At 42.3% G+C, this 21,972-nt stretch overlaps 1 protein-coding gene across 1 annotated transcript in view; it reads left to right on the top strand.

Annotated features, from left to right (window-relative positions):
• LOC144493383 (EH domain-containing protein 3) overlaps positions 1-21,972 on the top strand; it is a 94,576-nt gene that overhangs the window by 57,992 nt on the left and 14,612 nt on the right. The window contains exon 4 of the mRNA XM_078212219.1: positions 4,519-4,931. Coding sequence (XP_078068345.1) covers positions 4,519-4,931 — 413 coding nt within the window. The remainder of the gene's footprint in view (positions 1-4,518; positions 4,932-21,972) is intronic.

Raw genomic sequence — 21,972 nt, 5'->3', positions numbered from 1 at the left:
ACTCAGCAGTCTCCCGTGAGGCACCTTGTCAAAGGCCTTTTGGAAGTCAAGATAGATAACATCCATTGGCTCTCCTTGGTCTAACCTATTTGTTATCTCTTCAAAGAACTCTAACAGGTTTGTCAGGCACGACCTCCCCTTACTAAATCCATGCTGACTTGTCTTAATCCGACCCTGCACTTCCAAGAATTTAGAAATCTCATCCTTAACGATGGATTCTAGAATTTTGCCAACAACTGAGGTTAGGCTAATTGGCCTATAATTTTCCATCTTTTTTCTTGTTCCCTTCTTGAACAGTGGGGTTACAACAGCGATTTTCCAATCCTCTGGGACTTTCCCTGGCTCCAGTGACTTTTGAAAGATCATAACTAACGCCTCCACTATTTCTTCAGCTATCTCCTTTAGAACTCTAGGATGTAGCCCATCTGGGCCCGGAGATTTATCAATTTTCAGACCTTTTAGTTTCTCTAGCACTTTCTCCTTTGTGATGGCAACCATATTCAACTCTGCCCCCTGACTTTCCTGAATTGTTGGGATATTACTCATGTCTTCTACTGTGAAGACTGACGCAAAGTACTTATGAAGTTCCTCAGCTATTTCCTTGTCTCCCATCACTAGATTACCAGCGTCATTTTGGAGCGGCCCAATGTCTATTTTTGCCTCCCGTTTGTTTTTAATGTATTTAAAGAAACTTTTACTATCATTCCTAATGTTACTGGCTAGCCTACCTTCATATTTGATCCTCTCCTTCCTTATTTCTCTCTTTGTTATCCTCTGTTTGTTTTTATAGCCTTCCCAATCTTCTGACTTCCCACTACTCTTTGCCACATTATAGGCTCTCTCTTTTGTCTTGATGCATTCCCTGACTTCCTTTGTCAGCCATGGCTGCCTAATCCCCCCTCTGATAACCTTTCTTTTGTTTGGGATGAACCTCTGCACTGTGTCCTCAATTACTCCCAGAAACTCCTGCCATTGCTGTTCTACTGTCTTTCCCACTAGGCTCTGCTTCCAGTCGATTTTTGTCAGTTCCTCCCTCATGCGCCTGTAATTACCTTTATTTAACTGTAGAACCTTCACATCTGATTCTGCCTTCCTCCTTTCAAATTGCAGACTGAATTCTACCATATTATGATCACTGCTTCCTAAGTGTTCCCTTACTTTAAGATCTTTTATCACGTCTGGCTCATTACATAATCGTGCCATACTGAGGTTGACTATAGAATCCCTACAGTGCAGGAGGAGGCCATTCGGCCACCCAGGCCCTATCCCTGTTATCCCGCTAATCCCTCTAACCTACACATCCTGGGGAACTAAGGCAATTTAGTATGGCAAATCCACCTGACACCCACATCTTTGGACTGTGGGAGAAAACCGGAGCACCCAGAGGATACCCACACAGACATGGAAAGAATGTGCAAACTCCACACAGTGACCCAAGCCGGGAATTGAACCCAGTCCCTGGAGCTGTGAGGTAGCAGTACTAATCACTGTGCCACCGTGCACAGTGGTTAGCATACATGCCCTTTGAGGGCATACCATTTTTCTGGTTTCACCCACATGCCAAGAACTAATCTACAAAAATAAAATTTTCCACCTGCCCAGATATTTTAACTTGCAGTTTTATTTTGCATATAGTATTCGGCTTTTTAACCCGTTTATGTGTTGGAAAACCTGATGCTTACACTGAATAATGAATGTTTCACTTGCTTCTAAACATAGAATTGCATTTGTTTTTCTCTTGTACTGTTCGCATTTTTTTAATACATTTTGTATATGAAACAATGAATTTGAAGTGCAAGTGCTGGTATTGCTAGTTGGTGTAATGACAGTTTAGAATTTGCTATAAATAATTGGACTATTTTCTTGTGTTACGACTGACTGAACTCTGCATTGTGCAAAACCTACTAGGATGTCTGGCATGTGATTCAGTAACATAACACCCTGTATGATATTGATTATTCATTGGCACAAATGCATTCAAAAGTTTGCTTACTTTGCTAACAACCGATCCTTAATTCTCAGTCCTACAGTTCAGCAAATGTACGTGTTTATCGGTACTGTTGTCGTTTTTGGAGAAATTGATTGCAGAAAATTGAAGGGTCATATTTTACTTTTCAAGGCCCCCATCACTCCATTTGCTAGATGATTAATTGTTAGTACAGTTAGAACAAATGGTGAGGTGGCTGGAGAACAGTCATTTATTACACAGGATTCCGAATCGTGCAATCACTGACTACCTCATTAATGACACTTCCACCTCAGTCATTCAGATCCAAAAACAGGAGCAAGAGGTCATTCAGCCCCTCAATGTGATTGGCCTATAACCTATCGCTATCCACACTGACTTGTCTCTGTATCCAGCCTGACTTGCCAGCATATCCCCTCTATTGTTTCCAGAAGGGAAAATATCTCTTTCAGATTTAAAATAATGAACTGAACAAGCATCTATTTTTCTGGGAGGCAGTTCCACTTTTTTTTTACATCCTTTTCTGTGAAGGTGCTTGACTCCTGATTCAGAGGTCATGCCCCTTTGTCTCAGACTTTCCCCTGCCCCTGAGTTTCTGCCTATCGACACCTTGCAGTTCTTTTGCTGCCTAGTGATGTTTATGCCGTCAGTATTTAATGCAAGGTAGTTACTCGTACAACAAAAGATTAACTTGGTTACATTTGCAGGTCAATATTTTGCACTGTACAAATCTCTACAATTGCTCCCGAGTGTTGTGCAGCATGAAATTAAGACAAAGTCATCCAATGTGTGTATATAATCACTCACTAAGCTCTTTATTTGAAAGAAACTGCCTGTGCAATAGCTGTCACATTTCATAAAATTGCCATCCTGTTTATGTAATAGTTTTCCTCTTGTGAAGTACAACAGTGATGATAAATTTGTGTATGAGAAACTATTTTTATACCAATCTCCAGCCATCTGTTAGAATCTTTGGGAAAAGTTGCTGAATATGTGGATTTCAATACCCTGCTGATGCAAACATTTGCTGTATTTATTGCAAAAAATAATAATTTTAGCAACATGCCACACAAAATAATCCTTGCGCTAAACCCATAAATATTTAAATCTAATGGAATTTCACTCTTTAATCCATAACAGAATTACTGAAGGTCATCTTCTAATTGCATGGAAAATGAAGCTGTGCTCCTGCAAATTAATGTTGTATCTGCAGGTGGAAAGATTTGATATTGATCTTGTAGCAATCATGAAGGGTATTAAGGTGAACTCAGACTTTTTGCCACGGCTCTGTGATGCTGACAAGGGGCATAGGATATGGCTGTGAAGAGGGAATGTGATTGAACAGATCCAATGTAATCAATTCACACATTGGAATGGGGGAGGCATTTTGAGGCTGATTACATTAGTAATTTAAAGGGGGAGTTCCACAGAACATTTGGGCCAAAAAGAGAGATGCAGATGGTAAACTCTTTCCCACTTCTGTTCAATCCTACAGGTTTTACTTGTAAATCATAAGTGTCTGTATGTCAACCTGGGAAGCCTCAACCATCTCAGGTGGGGTGGAGAGCAGTGAAAAATGAAGAAGGGGATGTCACTGGCATCGTGAACTTTATAGCTTCATCTAAGGAAACCTATTTCAGTTTCCATCCGCTGTATAATGCTGCTGACTGGTTTTGCATTCTGAAGTCCCTTCATAGTTACACATAATAGGCAGCCTCAAAATGAATCTGCGTTATCCTTTCTCTAAGACCTTTATCGCTCCAGAAGACAGAATTCAATAGTCAGCAGTTGAGGATCCGTAGCTCCTTGTTACCTTCTGGCATGTTCATCTAGTGATAACTAGAACTCCATGAACATTTCTCTCAAGTACATCTACCTCTGACATAAAATCCATTAACATCTTTTGACTTTTATTCATAGAAATTTTGATAATAGGAATAATTGCTGCCTATTTTTCTTTGAGTAGCACTTTATACTTATCCACGTGGGGCTTCATTGGATATTTAAGACTGGAATTGAACAGTGGCACTGCCAAACAATGCTCCAGGGTCTCTTTTTGAGGAGGATAGTGTAACTGGTGTCTGAGGTGAATGTAGATGGATAAGGCATCATGGTCATAAAGAGAATATTTTCGTTTCATCAGAGCTATTTTGTGGTTTGACCAAACCTAAAATGCTCTAGCATGAGTGTATTAAAATTTTGCAAGTGACACCATATTAAGTGCAGCGCACAGTAAGCATATTTGGCATTTTATAGTTTTTTTTTTTAAAAACCTGCAAAAAGAAAATCTAAATCCATTTGAATATTTTGCTAAAATTAATAAAACTTCATTTCATTTGCTGTTATAAAATTTAGTGCCTGAAAGTAATTCCAATCCAAGCTGAATTTAACCTGGCTCTTGTAACACAGAAGAAAGAGATCATTAACTGTCACCACTTCTCATCACAAGTATCCCTATGCATTATCTTTTCTTTCTCCCCTTAATTTGAAAAATTGTAGATCTTTTACTTTTTTTTTAAAGCAAAAAACTTTCTATTTCATGTTACTTCCAGGTTATGACTTTGCTGCAGTATTGGAATGGTTTGCAGAGCGAGTCGACCGTATCATCCTTCTGTTTGACGCTCATAAACTGGACATTTCTGATGAGTTTTCTGAAGTTATCAAAGCACTGAAGAATCACGAGGACAAGATTCGTGTGGTGTTAAACAAGGCTGACCAGATTGAGACCCAACAGCTAATGCGTGTTTATGGTGCGCTCATGTGGTCTTTGGGCAAAATTGTCAATACTCCTGAAGTGATTCGAGTGTACATCGGCTCGTTCTGGTCTCACCCTCTGCTGATTCCAGACAATCGCAAGCTTTTCGAGGCCGAAGAACAAGATTTGTTTAAAGATATCCAGAGCCTCCCTCGAAATGCTGCTTTACGAAAACTGAATGACTTGATCAAGAGGGCACGTCTCGCAAAGGTTTGTATGCATATGAGATATTGAAGGGAAATTTTGTTATATGGATATGGGTGTTGCTGGCAAAGCCACGTTTATTGCTGAGATCTAATTACCTTGAAAGGTGGTGCTGAATACAACCAAATGGACTGCTTGGAGGGAAGCTAAATGCATTGATGTGGGCATGGTCTGTATCATAGTAAGGTCAACAGATTTCTTTCCTCAAAAAGATCAAATTCGTGAACCAGATGGTTTTTTTAATGCAATCCAGTCTTTTCATGGTCACCATTACTAATAAATAAATCATTAAAAATCTAGTTCATAGAACAGTACAGCACAGAACAGGCCCTTCGGCCCACGATGTTGTGCCAAGCATTATCTGAAACCAAGATCAAGCTATCCCACTCCCCATCATCCTGGTGTGCTCCATGTGCCTATCCAATAACCGCTTAAATGTTCCTAACGTGTCTGACTCCACTATCACTGCAGGCAGTCCATTCCACACCCCAACCACTCTCTGTGTAAAGAACCTACCTCTGATATCCTTCCTGTATCTCCCACCACGAACCCTATAGTTATGCCCCCTTGTAATAGCTCCATCCACCCGAGGAAATGGTCTTTGAACGTTCACTCTATCTATCCCCTTCATCATTTTATAAACCTCTATTAAGTCTCCCCTCAGCCTCCTCTGCTCCAGAGAGAACAGCCCTAGCTCCCTCAACCTTTCCTCATAAGACCTACCCTCCAAACCAGGCAGCATCCTGGTAAATCTCCTCTGCACTCTTTCCAGCGCTTCCACATCCTCCTTATAGTTCATTAAATTTAAATCTCCTACCTACTGAGATGGTTTGAACTTAACTTCAGATTATTAGCCCAGACTTCTGGACAGTCTAATGACACGTAACCACTTTACTACTAATCATTAAATGATTGAAAACTGTATTTTTGCTTCCTCAATGCTCCCATATGCATTATTCAAGAATTTTAAAAGATAGATCATTTAGTCCATTGAAGCTTTTCTGAAACACTATCATAACAGCACCCATTTGTGTTTTGATCTTTATTTTGTCATGCCACCATGTCTGGCAGAACATTCTAGAGACATTACTCCTACTTTCCATTTAATGTTTTGGTTATACTTTTAGATACTTTGAAATGATTTTGGTTTGCTTTCTCCAAATGTAAGTTTTATGTAACTCATTGAACCTCCTCCTTAAACATGGTCTCTCTTGATTGCAAGGCTTGAACTCTCAAATATTTATTTCCTCGTAGTGTTTACCACTTTATACTTCTCTGTGTGACCAAAATTGAAGAGGAACAATCTTTTAAGTGCAATTTACAAATGTGTATCAACTATGTCAGTTTGCCTGTACTGCTGCTTTTTGAGTGAGATGATCTTGGATTCATTGTGATCAAAAAGCCTTGGCAGGCAGGAGGCTTACACGTACTGTAAGAAGGGGAAAAAGGATGCAAAAGGGAACACCAGTTAAGTTTATAGATGGTGGGAGGGGTGGTTTGGTGTGCCAACATAGCTGTAAACCACATGCAATTGACAACTAAGTGATTCCATAGCCAACAGTTCAAATCTAAGCTCTGCAAATCAGTTACAAATGTTGGTGGACAATTAAACAGCTCCTGGGAGAAGGAGGCTGTACAAGTACTTTTATCCTTAATGGTGAGGGTGCCCAGCACATGAGTGTAAATGATGAATCTGAAGCATGTGCAACCAGAAGTGCCAAGTGAATGAGCCATCTGCTACAAAAGTCCTGAGCATTTTTTAAATTCATTTGTGGGACATGGGCGTCGCTGGCTGGCCTGCATTTATTGCCCATCCCTAGTTGTCCTTGAGAAGGTGGTGGTGAGCTGCCACCTTGAATCGCTGCAGTTCATGTTCTGTGGGTTGACCCACAATGCCATTGAGGAATTCCAGGATTTTGACCCAGCGACTGCGAAGGAACAGCGATATGTTTCCAAGTCAGGATGGTGATTGACTTGGAGGGGAACTTGCAGGTGGTGGTGTTCTCATGTATCTGCTGCCCTTGTCCTTCTAGATGGAAGTGACCGTGGGTTTGGAAGGTGCTGTTTAAGGACCTTTGGTGAATTACTGCAGTGCATCTTGTAGACAGTACACACATTGTCTTCACAGCTAATTCAATTCACTCCATGATGTCAAGAAATGCTGAAGATACTGCAAAGGCCCTGACACTGAAGACTTGTGCTCCTGCAAGTTTCCAATACAGCTACAACACTAATATCTACTTGGTAATGTGGAAGATTGTCCACACTGCAGGAGGTCCTTTTTTAAATGGACCTATCTTGCATTAAGTTGATCTTTCTCCATACCCAAGCTATGACTGTAGCATTACATTCTGCACCACCTCCTTTCCTTCTCTATGAACAGTATGCTTTGTCTGTGTAGCATGCAAGAGACAATACTTTTCACTGTATACTAATACATGACAAATCAAATATCTGCTGTCCACAACAAAAAAAAGCCAAATCCAACCTGACCAATTACCACCCTGTCAGTCCACTCTCAAACATCAGTAAAATGTCAAGTGGCAGTTACTCAGAAATAACCTGCTCTCTCCTCTTCTGTTTCAGTCCTGCAAGGGCTGCTCGGCTCCAGACCTTATTACAACCTTGGTCCACAAATGGACAAAGGCTGAATTCCAGTGGCAAGGTGAAAGTGACTGCCCTTGACAGCAAGGCAGCATTTGACCGCTCTGACTCCAAGTTTTGCAAGGGCTCTCAGATGCCACAATGAGAATAAGGGTAAAGTTAACAACTGGTTTGAGTCATACTAGCACAAAGGAAGATGGTTGTGGTTGTTGGAGGTCAATCATCTCCGTCCTGGGACACACTGCAGGAGTTCCTTGGGATGTCCTAGGCCTAACCATCTTCAGATGGCTTCACCAATGATCTTTCCATCATAAGGTCAGAAGTTTGCTGCTGATTATACAATATTCAGCACCATTGCAATGACTCCGATACTGAAGCAGTCCATGTTCAAAAGCAGCAAAACCTGGACAATATCACAAGTACCAGGCAATGGTAATCTTCAACAAGAGAATCTAACAATCTTGTCTTAACATTCAATGGCATTGCCATTGCTGATTCATGCTGGGGATTACCATTGACCATAAGAACATAAGAAATAGGAGCAGGAGTAGGCCATCTAGCCCCTCGAGCCTGCCCTGCCATTCAATAAGATCATGGCTGATCTGAAGTGGATCAGTTCCACTTACCCGCCTGATCCTTATAACCCCTAATTCCCTTACCGATCAGGAATCCATCTATCCGTGATTTAAACATATTCATCGAGGTAGCCTCCACCACTTCAGTGGGCAGAGAATTCCAGAGATTCACCACCTTCTGAGAGAAGAAGTTCCTCCTCAACTCTGTCCTAAACTGACCCCCCCTTTATTTTGAGGCTGTGCCCTCTAGTTCGAGCTTCTTTTCTAAGTGGAAAGAATCTCTCCATCTCTACCCTATCCAGCCCCTTCATTATCTTATAGGTCTCTATAAGATCCCCCCCTCAGCCTTCTAAATTCCAAAGAGTACAAACCCAATCTGCTCAGTCTCTCCTCATAATCAACACCCCTCATCTCTGGTATCAACCTGGTGAACCTTCTCTGCACTCCCTCCAAGGCCAATATATCCTTCCGCAAATAAGGGGATCAATACTGCACACAGTATTCCAGCTGCGGCCTCACCAATGCCCTGTACAGATGCAGCAAGACATCTCTGCTTTTATATTCTATCCCCCTTGCGATTATAGGCCAACATCCCATTTGCCTTCTGACCAGAAAATGATTATATAAGTACTGTGATTATAAGAGCAGGTCAGAGGCTGGGCATTGTGTAGTGAGTAGCCCACCTCTTGACTCTTCAAAGCCTGTTCACCATCTACAGGATACAAGTCAGGATTGTTGTGGAATACACTCCGCTTGCCTGAAATGTGTGGCTCCAACAACAACAACACCTCAAAATCATTGCATGACAAAACAGCCCCTTTGATCCATTCCCTTCATCATTCACTCCTGTCACCACTGATGCACCAGTGGCAGCAGTGTGTATCTACAAGATGCACTGCAACAACTTACCAAGACTCCTTCAACAACATCTTCCTTTCCATCACTGTTGCTGCGTCAAAACTTTGGGACTACTTTCCTAACAGTGCTTGTTCCTACAACATCTGGACTGCAGCAGTTCACAAAGATGACTCGCCACCACCTTCTCTGGCAATTAGGGATGGGCAACAAATGCATGTCCAGCCAGAGACGCCTACATTATGAAGGAATAAATGAAAGAATTGCTGAGGACACTTGGGTGGATACAGTACATGATATAGCTATCTTTATGACTTGTATCCTATTGTTCTGCTATTTACTTAGTAATTAAAATGTTAAGTCTTAATCGTGCAAAATCAGTGATTCCAGAATTGTTGGAGCATTGACCATTTGGGTTGAATGCCCTGTTTCTGTGCTGTAAAATTCTGTTCCATTCATTGCATATTTATAGCACAGTAGTTCTTAAGCCCACTGACGCCCACAGCTATATTGATTTGTTTTTTCCCATCCTACTTCCTTTAAGGCGAGTATTTCCCAGTTTCTCATGCTGCATTACATCTGCTCGACAATACCATCTCTGGATACTATTATCTGATGTTTTCCTTGACCAAAGATTCCCCTTGACGGTGTCCATTCACTTCCCTGCCTCATCCTGTTATCTCTAACTTTTCCAGTTCTAATCATTATTTAACTGAAACATTAACTGTTTCATTCTCCCATAGATGCTGCCTGATCATCTGAGTATTTGCAGTTTTTATTTCAGACTTGCAGATTCTATCTTTTTTAAAAGTATGCTTGACTGTAAATTGCTTTGAAACCCTGAACCAAAAGAATAATGAGTTGCATTTATACGTGCACAACATTAACAAGACAATGATATGACCCAATTTCCAACCTATGCATAATTCAAGTGCAGCTCTGCTATGGGTGCAGTCCTGGAATCAACCCTAGGGTGCTGAATGAAAGCTGACTCTAGCATTTCAGTTTTACCATTGTGTTTTGGGGGAATTAGAATGGTATCTCCAAAGCATGCAGTATTCAAAATTAATTGCAGTGGGTAAGATGAATCTTAATTAAAAATGTTTGTAATCCCATCCAGTTAATATATTTGCTACTAAAGAATTTCTGACCCATCTGGTGTAGTTCCAAGGTTGGAAACAATGCATATTCATTACCTTGATCTGGTATTGTTCTGAATGCACAAACTCCATACATTTACTGGTATTTTTTTTTAAATTTTTTTGAATAAGCAAGCTGGTTGTTGGGCATGAAATCATTTATCTTAAAGTTGCATTGTGCTTTTCATTATTACATAAGATATGCAACACAGAAACAGTGTCCATGTTGGCATCCATAGTGTGCCACCTCTTCCCACCTTCCCCCCACCCCCCAAAACTATCAACATTGTGGGGGGTTACCACTGAACTGGACTAGACTTATAAATACTATAGTTGCAAGAGCAGGTCAAAGGCTAGAAATCCTGCAAGGAGTAATGTACCTCCTTCCCCACTTGCTTGGATGAGTGCAGCTCCAACAACACTGAAGAAGCTTAACACCAACCAGGATAAAATAGCCTGTCTGCTTGCCACCCCTTCCATAAAACATTCAATCCCTCCACCATCGAGCAGTGGCAGCCGTATGTACCATCTACAAGATGCACTGTAGGAACTCATCAAGGTTCCTCAGGCAGCACCTTTCAACCCACTACCACCTAGAAGGACAAGAGCAGCAGATACCTGGGAACACCACCATCTGGAGGTTCCCTCCCAGGTCGCTCACCATTCCTGACTTGGAAATATATCACCGTTCCTTCACTATCACCGGGTCAAAATTCTGGAACTCCCTCCCTAATAGCACTGCATATGTATCGACACCTCTGGGACTGCAGCAGTTCATGAAGGCAGCTCACCACAACTTTCTCAAGGGCAGCTAGGAATGGGCAATCAATGCTGGCCAGGCAGCGATGCCCACATCCCATAAATAAGTTCAAATTTATGCTTGAGCCTCTACCCATCTTCTTCTCAATCAATCATATTATTTCCTCCATTTGCTTGCACATTATACAATCATAGAATCCTTGCACTGCAGAAAGAGGCCATTTGGCCCATTTGAGTGCACCGACTCTCTGAAAGAGCAACCCATCCAGGCTCTCCTCCACCCTATCTCTGCACATTTACCCCTAACCAGCACATCTTTGAACTGTGGAAGGAAACGTGTGCAGACTCCACACAGACTGTCACCCAAGGCTGGAATCGAACTCTGGTCCCTGACTCTGAGGCAGCAGTGCTCACCATTGTGTTACCCTTTTTTAAAAAAATGCTTTTCTGAAAATGAGTGTTAGAGAAATTGTTACACTGGGTTTATAACTTTTGATGCGGAGATGTCGGCGTTGGACTGGGATGAACACAGTAAGAGTTTTAACAACACCAGGTTAAAGTCCAACAGGTTTATTTGGTAGCAAATACCATTCGCTTTCGGAGCACTGCTCCTTCGTCAGATGGAGTGGATATCTGCTCTCAAACAGGGCACAGACACAATCAAGTTACAGAATACTGATTAGAATGCAAATCCCTACAGCCAATGTGGGTGGAGGGAGCATTAAGCACAGGTTAAAGAGATGTGTATTGTCTCCAGACAGGACAGCCTGCAAGTCCAGGAGGCAAGTTGTGGGGGTTACTGATAATGTGACATAAATCCAACATTCCGGTTTAGGCCGTCCTCGTGTGCGGAACTTGGCTATCAGTTTCTGTTCTGCAACTCTGCGCTGTGTCGTGTCTTGAAGGTCGCCTTGGAGAACGCTTACCCGAAGATCAGAGACTGAATGCCCATGACTGCTGAAGTGCTCCCCCACAGGAAGAGAACAGTCTTGCCTGGTGATTGTTGAGCAGTGTTCATTCATCCGTTGTCGTAGCATCTTCAGCAGTCACGGGCATTCAGCCTCTGATCTTCGGGTAAGCGTTCTCCAAGGCGATCTTCAAGACACGACACAGCAGAGTTTAGAGCAGAAACTGATAGCCAAGTTCCGCACATGAGGACGGCCTAAACCAGGATGTTGGATTTGTCACATTATCAGTAACCCCCACAACTTGTCTCCTGGACTTGCTGGCTGTCCTGTCTGGAGACAATACACATCTCTATAACCTGTGCTTAATGCTCCCTCCACCTACATTGGCTGTAGGGATTCGCATTCTAATCAGTATTCTGTAACTTGATTTTGTGTCTCTGTGCCCTGTTTGAGAGCAGATTTCCACTCCATCTGACGAAGGAGCAGCGCTCCGAAAGCTAATGGTATTTGCTACCAAATAAACCTGTTGGACTTTAACCTGGTGTTGTTAAAACTCTTTATAACTTTTAACAGTAAGTAGTCTCACAACACCAGGTTAAAGTCCAACAGGTTTATTTGGTAGCACAAACTTTTGGAGCACAGCTCCCTCATCAGGTGAGTGACACTTGCCTGATGAAGGAGCAGTGCTTCAAAAGCTAGTGCTACCAAATAAACCTGTTGGACTTTAACCTGGTGTTGACTGCCTATTGTGCCTACTCCAGTCCAACGCAGGCAACTGCACATTTTAACTTTAAGTCCAAAATGATCTTCACATGTCTCAAAGCAACAGAAACCCCAATATTTGCTATGAGGTAGTGGGGAAGACTCCATTTGCTTATTCTACAGCTCAGATAATAGGAGTGAGGTGAGGCACAGCAGTCATTTGGTATCTTATTCTGCAGTTTAATGTGGGGATTGGATGTCTAACCAGGTATCATTTCCAGTACCGGTCACTGGACAATCAGCAGGATCAAGATTGCCAGATCCTTGCCTCAGGAAACATTGTAACCAATCTGTTATCTTGACAGAGATCAGCAAGTTTCCCATAGATTATTGTTGCCCTGTTGAGCTGTTCAGGCCTTTTGCTGTAGTAACCTCTTCAACATAGACACCAAGTTCCTAGTCCAGAATTAATAATGGTTGCATTCCCAGAGTCCATGCCTTCTGTCTTCCAGACCTGAACTCTCAAATGTTACAGGTTATTTATTGCATATGATCCAAGATGCTATCTAGAATATAAGCAACTTTTAATAATCCTTTCCAACTCGCTTGTAAGGTCATGGTGCTCTGCTTTTAAGTGGAGCAGTTTCTCCAATGAAGCACATGTATCATGAGTTTCTGGAGCTTGAATTTGTTTTCCTGTTTATTTGATACCTATAGATACTTGTTGTAACACCTGTTCTTGCCTGTCCTTAAGCACTTTAGCAGCCTTTTAAAATAGTAAGGCATTTTATTGTGCTGATTGCCTTGATTAGATACTAGTTTTGATTGTTGGCCTACAGCCCAGAAGGATTCTAGTGGTGAGATTACATTTGATCATTTGGAAAATGGTGGGATGCGTGCAAGTCCTATGTTTTTTGTAATCAGTAAGTAATTGAGGGCTATAGATGGGCCTAGAGGTAGGGATATGATCAGCGCAACTTGTGGGCTGAAGGGCCTGTTTGTGCTGTGGCTTTCTATGTTCTAAATATGTTGAACTTTTTCTTTGCATTTATTCAAAGTTGTTAATCTATTTTTACACTAAATCTTGCATGGGCTAACTTGATCATACGTGGTGACTTGTAAGAGTGTCATGATACAAAAATAGACAATTTAACCCAACCTTAAAATTCCTTTCGTAGAGACCTGAAAAATCACATTGACACTGCTCCTGCAGTATGGTTCTCCTGCAGCCACAAACCAGTACTGGATTTTTCATTTAGAATAGCCCATTTTGTTACTCTGCACAAGGTATAGTACAATACTGCCATGGACAAATCAATCTGTTAGCGTCATATGTAACTCAGTGGGTCATTAGTGTGTGTCTGCATTGACTGCAGTGTCACTGCCTGCCCTGCATATATGTACAGTGTTGGGCTTTCACACTGCAGCTGCTTTACAAGAAGACAACAGCACCATTGAAAATAATGGGTGAGCAGCTGGATCAGCTTGCTCCAGATCCCAGCTACTATGCAAGAGAGAGAAAAACAATACAACATACATTTGTACAGCATCTGATTCCCTTGACCAATGCAAATTACTTAGTGTTACATAAAACTGTCTCAATGTTTGAGTATTTTTGTTTATGGTCACCCTATCTACAGAGCCAGCTAGGTATTATTCATGCGGTATGAATGAAGTGTCCTGTCAGCAGGCCTAAAGCTATATCCGTTTGTGCCAAGCATTCTTGCTTTAATCTGTCATATATTGCTGAGCATTGCATTTTTTTTGTTGCACCTTGAATATCTTCAAATGGTTTTTCATTCTCCTCTTGGGACTGAAGAATCTTGAGCTTTCCGAACTTTCCCTTTTTAAGCTCTGTTCTCAACACTCTGGTTTAAACGAGTGATCCTCTGTCATTCCTGGGCTTTAATGTTGCCTCGGTGACCAGAAATAAAAATAATTAAACTGCTCCCAGACCAGTGTTAAGGAGTTCTAACAGCTCAAGATTGAAGCTCTGTTTGTTTGGTAATAGTACCTTGATACTCTAATTGAAATCCACAAGTCCTAGTCATGTTCCATTTTCAATAACCATCTGCCAAACTAGTTTGTGCCCAGCAGCTCCCCTTTTACATTAAATATTTGAAGTGAAGGTATCTGATCATGCTTTTTGTCAAGCTTGTTAAAGGATACTTTTTTTCTCAAGATTGTGTGTAGGAAAAGGCTTGTTCTATAAAGGCACAGCCCAGTATGTGATTGAACCATAGAGAACACAAGGATCCGAGATTCAGTGCCTGGCCTGTGTTAAGTTAATTGACTCATTTTGAGGTGCTATCATATTAGGGAAGAAATGAACTGATCCTCAACTGTCTGCTTCAAAGTACTTGTGTGCTGAGGTCCAGTGAGGCTAGTCTGTGGTGTTTCGTGGTTCAATAGCCCATGAAGAGAGTCAGAGGTTGACAGCATGGAAACAGGCCTTTCGGCCCAACTTATCCATGCCGCCCTTTTTTGTTTAAACCCTTAGGCTAATCCCAATTCCCTGCATTTGGCCCATCTTACCCCATGTAACAGTCTAAACACTTTTTAAAAGACAAAATTGTACCCGCCTCTACTACTACCTCTGGCAGCTTGTTCCAGACACTCGCCACCCTCTGAGTGAAAAAATTGCCCCTCTGGACACTTTTTTTTGTATCTCTCCCCTCTCACCTTAAACCTATGCCTTCTAGGTTTAGACTCCCCTACCTTTAGGAAAAGATATTGACTACCTAGCTGATCTATGCCCCTCAATATTTTATAGACCTCTATAAGATCACTCCTCAGCCTTCTACGCTCCAGAGGAAAAAAGTCCTAGTCTATCCAGCCTCTCCTTATAACTCAATCCATCAATTCCCAGTAGCATCCGAGTAAATATTTCCTGCACTCTTTTTTCTAGTTTAATAATATCCTTTCTATAATGGGGTGACCAGAACTGTACACAGTATTCCAAGTGTGGCCTTACCAATGTCTTGTACAACTTCAAGATGTCCCAACTCCTGTATTCAATGTTCTGACCAATGAAACCAAGCATGCGGAATGCCTTCTTCACCACTCTGTCCACCTATGACTCCACATTCGAGGAGCTATGAAGTTGTATCTCTAGATCTCTTGTTCTGTAACTCTCCCCAATGCCCTACCATTGAACCAGGGCAGGACTTACTTGGTTAATCTACCAAAATGCATCGCCTCTCATTTATCTAAATTAAACTCCATCTGCCATTCGTCAGCCCACTGGCCCAATTGATCAAGATCCCGTTGCAATCGGAGATAATTTTCTTCACGATCACTGCCACCAATCTTGGTGTCATCTGCAAACTTACTAACCATGCCTCCCATATTCTGATCCAAATCATTAATATAAATGACAAATAACGGTGGATCCAGCACTGATCCTTGAGACACACTGCTGGTCACAGGCCTCCAGTTTGAAAAACAACCCTCTACAACCACTCTCTGGGTTCTGTCAAGAAGCCAATTTTGTATCCATTTGGATGCCCTGGATCCCATGAGATTTAACCTTGTGCAACAATCTACCATGCGGTACCTTGTCAAAGGCCTTGCTAAAGTCTGTGTAGACAACATCAAATGCACTGCCCTCATCTACCTTCTTGGTTACCCCTTCAAAAAACTCAATCAAATTTGTGAGACATGATTTTTTCCACTCAAAGCCATGCTGACTGTCCAGTCACTGGCTCCATGCAGCCAGACTTTTTAGTCAGCAGTGCTGGGTATTAAAGCTTGCAGCAAGCATGATTTGGAAATTGTTTTACGTAAGTGGGAAGGTGTTGTAGACAATTTTTTTGTGTGCTGAAGCAGATTGCATCTATCAAATTTTTGCAGTCATTATAAAATCATTTTTTTAACTAGTACTGGTGATTTAACTATAACAATGGCAATGTCACAATTGCCTTTTGCTATGAAACCTCTCTGCCTCTGGTCATGTGTTCTGTGTGTGTGCAACGCCCAGCTTGTTCTTGGACAATCTTTCACTAAAGTACAGCTGTTCTGCTAATTTGATGACCTTGATGTAGTTAGTCTCAAATGACTTGGCGGATGCGGTTTCCTTTTGGGATGCATATAAGTTCCTGGAACATGGTAAATGTAGCGAAAGTTGGAATCTATCATTCCTACTTGTAGTAAGGGAAGTAATACTGTAATCAAAATTCTGTTATGCTTTTGCTTTGGATAATTTATAATGCTAACATTCTTTATCGGTAACTGCAATATTGCTCACCTTTTTGCATTTTTAAAAATCTAGTCCATTGTAGCAAAGTGTCCAGTTATTGATGATTAATCAGATTTCATTTCATTATAGATCATCCAAGATGGCCAGCTAGAATGCAAATAATTTTTTTCTGCATTCTAATTTGGGTAACTTGCCCTATGAAGTTTCTTTATAGGTTTTGATGTAAATTCTACAAAAGTCGCAGTAAGCTGTTCCGGCTGCAGATGGAAGATCTCCAGTGGTGATGACCCCACATCCACCACCTTCCCAATGTCCACAAACAGGACTGTCACAGTTGTTTGTTAATTGCCTACCAAACTAAAATTTTTGCTCTCCTTTTCTCCTTGTCCAGTTTCTACCTGCCAACACCCTCCACCTGCTATTCTGTTATTGCCACTTGCGTAAGTGGGGAAAGGAGCTATGTTTGGGCGGGGGGTGGAGGGAAAGAGAAAGATAAGGTAAAAATGTTGTCCCTCTGTTTAAGAAAGGGAATAGAAATGACCCTGGTAATTATAGGCCGGTTAGTCTTTCTTCGGTGGTTGGTAAGTTGATGGAAAAGGTCCTTGGGGATGGGATTTACGACCATTTAGAAAGATGCAGATTAATCTGGGATAGTCAGCACGGATTCGTGATGGGCAAGTCGTGCCCCTCAAATTTGATAGAATTTTTTGAGGAGGTAACTAAGTGTGTTGATGAAGGTAGGGCAGTTGATGTCATATACATGGATTTTAGTAAGGCGTTTTGATAAGGTCCCCCATGGTCGACTTATGATGAAAGTAAGGAGTTGTGGGATAGAGGGAAAGTTGGCTGATTGGATAGGTAACTGGCTATCTGATCAAAGACCAGAGGGTGGTGGTGGATGGCAAATTTTCGGACTGGAGGCAGGTTGCTAGCGGAGTGCCACAGGGATCAGTGCTTGGTCCTCTGCTCTTTGTGATTTTTATTAATGACTTCGAGGAGGGGGCTGAAGGGTGGATCAGTAAATTTCTTGATGACATCAAGATTGGTGGAGTAGTGGATGAGGTGGAGGGCTGTTGTAGACTGCAAAGAGACATAGATAGGATGCAAAGCTGGGCTGAAAAATGGCAGATGGAGTTTAATCCTGATAAATGTGAGGTGATTCATTTTGGTAGGACAAATTTAAATGTGGATTACAGGGTCAAAGGTAGGGTTCTGAAGACTGGAGGAACAGGGATATCTTGGGGTCCATATGCACAGATCTCTAAAGGTTGCCATTCAAGTGGATAGAGCAGTGAAGAAGGCCTATAGTGTGTTAGCTTTTATTAACGGGGTTGGAGTTTAAGAGCCGTGGGGTTATGCTGCAACTGTACAGGACCTTGGTGAGACCACATTTGGAATATTGTGTGCAGTTCTGGTCACCTCACTATAAGAAGGATGTGGCAGTGCTGGAAAGAGTGCAAAGGAGATTTACCAGGATGCTGCCTGGTTTGGTAGGTAGGTCTTATGAGGAAAGATTGAGGGAGCTAGGGCTGTTCTCTCTGGAGCGGAGGAGGTTGAGAGGAGACTTAATAGAGGTTTATAAAATGATGAAGGGGATAGATAGAGAACATTCAAAGACTATTTCCTCGGGTGGATGGAGCTATTACAAGGGGGCATAACTAGGGTTCATGGTGGGAGATATAGGAAGGATATCAGAGGTAGGTTTTTTACGCAGAGAGTGGTTGGGGTGTGGAATGGACTGCCTGCAGTGATAGTGGAGTCAGACACTTTAGGAACATTTAAGCGGTTATTGGATAGGCACATGGAGCGCACCAGGATGATGGGGAGTGGGATAGCTTGATCTTGGTTTCAGATAAAGCTCGGCACAACATCGTGGGCCGAAGGGCCTGTTCTGTGCTGTACTGTTCTATGTTCTATGTTCATGTAAGGTTTGTGATTGGGTGGAAAGCAGGAACTTAAATAACAAAAGGGTTAATGGTGCAAGGCAAAAAAAGGGATGATAGTGAGGCTGGTAAAGAAACAAGAGATGTAGAATCATTACCAGTAGCTGCTGGCTGCAAAAAAAAAATAAGGATGCAAAGGTTATATTGCTCTAGGGCACAGATCCCTCTGCATCAGAATGCTGCAATCTCTCACCATTTAGACAATGTATGCTTTTTAATTCTTCCAGCTATTTGGGCAATTTCACATTCTTCCCCCCACCTCCTGCCATTTACCAGATCTTTGCCCACCCGCTGAACTTCTCTATATTTAGCCACCTTGTGTCCTCTTCACAATTTCTTTTCCTCCCTATCTTTTGTCTCGTTAGCAAATTTACCTTCAGTCGCTTCATCCAAGTTAAATAAGTTGTAAAATGTTGTGGACCCATCACTCATAACATCTTGCCAACCAGAAAATAGCCCACTTATGCCTACTGTTTTCTGTTAACTAGCCTATCTACGACAATATGTTGCCTATACTAGCTTGTATTTTCTGCAAAAGAGTCACCTTATCACATGCCTTCTGGAAATCTAAGCACAGTAGATCCATTGGTCCCCTTTATCCATAGAACTCCAATAAGTTGGTTAGACATGATTTCCCACTCCCATAGAATCATACAGTGCAGAGGCCCTTCAGCCCATCGAGTCCACACCGATACATTAGAAACACCTGAACTCTCACCTAATCCCATCTGTCAGCACTTGACCCATAGCCTCGAATGTCATGATGTGCTAAGTGCTCATCCAAATACTTTTCAAAGAATGTGAGGCTATCTGCCTCTTTCACCCTTCCAGGCAGCGCATTCCAGACCGTCACAACCTGTGTCCCCTTGTGACTGACCCTTCAACTAAGGGGAACAGCTGCTCCTTATCCACTCTGTCCATGCCCCACCATAATCTTGTACACTTCAATCAGGTCTTCTCTGCTCCAACAAAAACAACCCAAGCCTACCCAACCTCTTTTCCTAACTTAAATGTTCCATCCCAGGCAACATCCTGGTGAATCTCCTCTGCACCCCCTCCAGTGCAATCACATCCTTCCTATAATGTGACAATCAGAACTGCACACAGTACTTGTATCTGTTGTCTCGCTAAAGTTCTATACAACTCCAGCATGACTGCCCTGCTTTTGTAATCTATGCCTCAATTGATAAAGGTGTGTCCCATGTGCCTTTTTCACCACCCTACTACCATGCCCTTCTACTTTCAGCGACTTATGGACAAACACGCCAAGGTCCCTTTGTTCCACATAACTTCCTAGTGTTCTACTCTTTTTCAGGGTTAAATTTTATCTGCCTATTTGACCATTTCATCCATCTATCTTGTAGCCCAAGGCACACCACCTCACTGTTAACCACCCATCCAATCTTTGTGTCATCTGCAAACTTAATAATCCTACCTCCCATACAGTCATCAATTTAATTTATATAAATGACAAGTAATAGGGGGCCCAGCACACATCACTCTGATACGCCACTGCACACTGGCTTCCAGTCACTAAAGTAGCCTTTTGTCATCACCCTCTGTCTCCTCCAACTGAGCAAATTATAACCCACTTTATCAAATTACCCTGGACCCTTGTAAATTTACCTTTACAAGTTCCCCACGTGTGACTTTGTCAAAGGCTTTGCTGAAATCCATATAAACTACACCGACTGCACTTCTGGGGGTGGCCATGGCCTAGTGGTATTATCGTCAGACAATTAATTCAGAAACTCAGCAAATATTCTGGCGACCCAGGTTCAAATTCAGTCACGGCAGATGGTGGAATTTGAATCCAATAAAAAAACATCTGGAATTAAGAATCTGCTGATGACCATGAAACCATTGTCAATTGTCAGAAAAACCCATCTGATGCACTAATGTCCTTTAGGGAGGGAAATCTGTTGTCCTTGCCTGGTCTGGCCTACATGTGACTCCAGAGCCACAGCAATGTGGTTGACTCTCAGCTGCCCCTGAGCAACTAGGGATGGACAATAAATGCTGGCCCAGCCAGCGACGCCCTGTGCCACTAAGGAATTTGTTTTAAAAACTACCCCATCTGCACACCTGGTCACCTCCAAAATTCAGTCAAATTTGTTAGGTATGACCTCCCTCTGACGAAGCCATGCTGACTATCCCTGATCAAGCTTTGCCTCTAAGTAGAGATAGATGCTCTCCTTCAGAACTTTCTCTAGTTTTGCTACCACTGCTGTGAGACTCGCTAATCTGTTCCCTGGTTCTTCGCTACAAACTAATTAGTGGTGGCACAGCGCTAGGGACCCAGGTTCGATTCCCGGTTTGGGTCACTGTGTGGACTCTGCACATTCTCCCCATGTCTGCATGGGTTTCCTCCTGCTGCCCCGGTTTCCTCCCACAGTCCAAAAGGCAAGCTGGTTCGGTGAATTGGCCATGCTAAATTCTCCCTCGATGTAAGCGAAAAGCTGCTGGAATGTGGCAACTAAGGGATTTTCACAGTAACTTCACTGCAGTGTTAATGTAAGCCTACTTGTGACACTAATAAATAAACTTAAACTGAGTGACATGAAGCATGGTTTTGTATGGGGGAAGGTCATGTTTCACCAACTTGATTGAGTTTTTTTGAAGAGGTGACAAAGATAATTGGGGGAAGGGCTGTGGATGTAGTTTAGTAAGGCATTTGACAAGGTCCCACATGGCAGACTAAACTAAAACTAAAATCACCGGATATGGGTTGGGCTGGCTAGATGGATACAGAACTGGCTTGGTTATAGAAGACAGTCGCAGTGGAAGGGTGTTTTTCAGAATGGAGATCTGTAGCTAGTGGTATTCTGCAGGCATCAGTGCTGGGACCTCTGTTTTCATTATATATAAATAATCTGAAGGGAAATGTGGGGTCTGATTAGTAAGTTTGGTGGATGACACGAAGATTGGTGGAGTTGCTGATAGTGCTGGTGATTGTCAGAGGATACAACAGGGCATAGATAGATTGGAGACTTGGGCACAAATGGCGGATGGAGTTTAATCCGGACAAATGCAAGGTGATGCATTTTGGAAGATCAAACTTAGATGTGAATTATATTGTAAATGGCAGAATCCTTAGGAACATTAACATCCAACTCCAGGATATCTTTGCAGGAGTCCCTCAGGGTAGTGTCCTAGGCCCAACAATTTTCAGCTGAACAAAGAACAATACAGCACAGGAACAGTCCCTTCGGCCCTCCAAGCCTGCGCCACTCATGTGCCCAACTAGACCATTCGTTTGTATCCCTGCTTCATCAATGACCTTCCCTCAGTCATGTGGTCAGAAGTGGGGATGTTTGCCGATTGTGCAATGTTCACCATTCGCGGCGACTCAGATACTGAAGCA

Source organism: Mustelus asterias, chromosome 5 (assembly GCF_964213995.1).
Source record: "Mustelus asterias chromosome 5, sMusAst1.hap1.1, whole genome shotgun sequence".
NCBI classification, from domain to species: Eukaryota; Metazoa; Chordata; class Chondrichthyes; order Carcharhiniformes; family Triakidae; genus Mustelus; species Mustelus asterias.
This window is presented reverse-complemented; position numbering and strand designations above follow the sequence as displayed.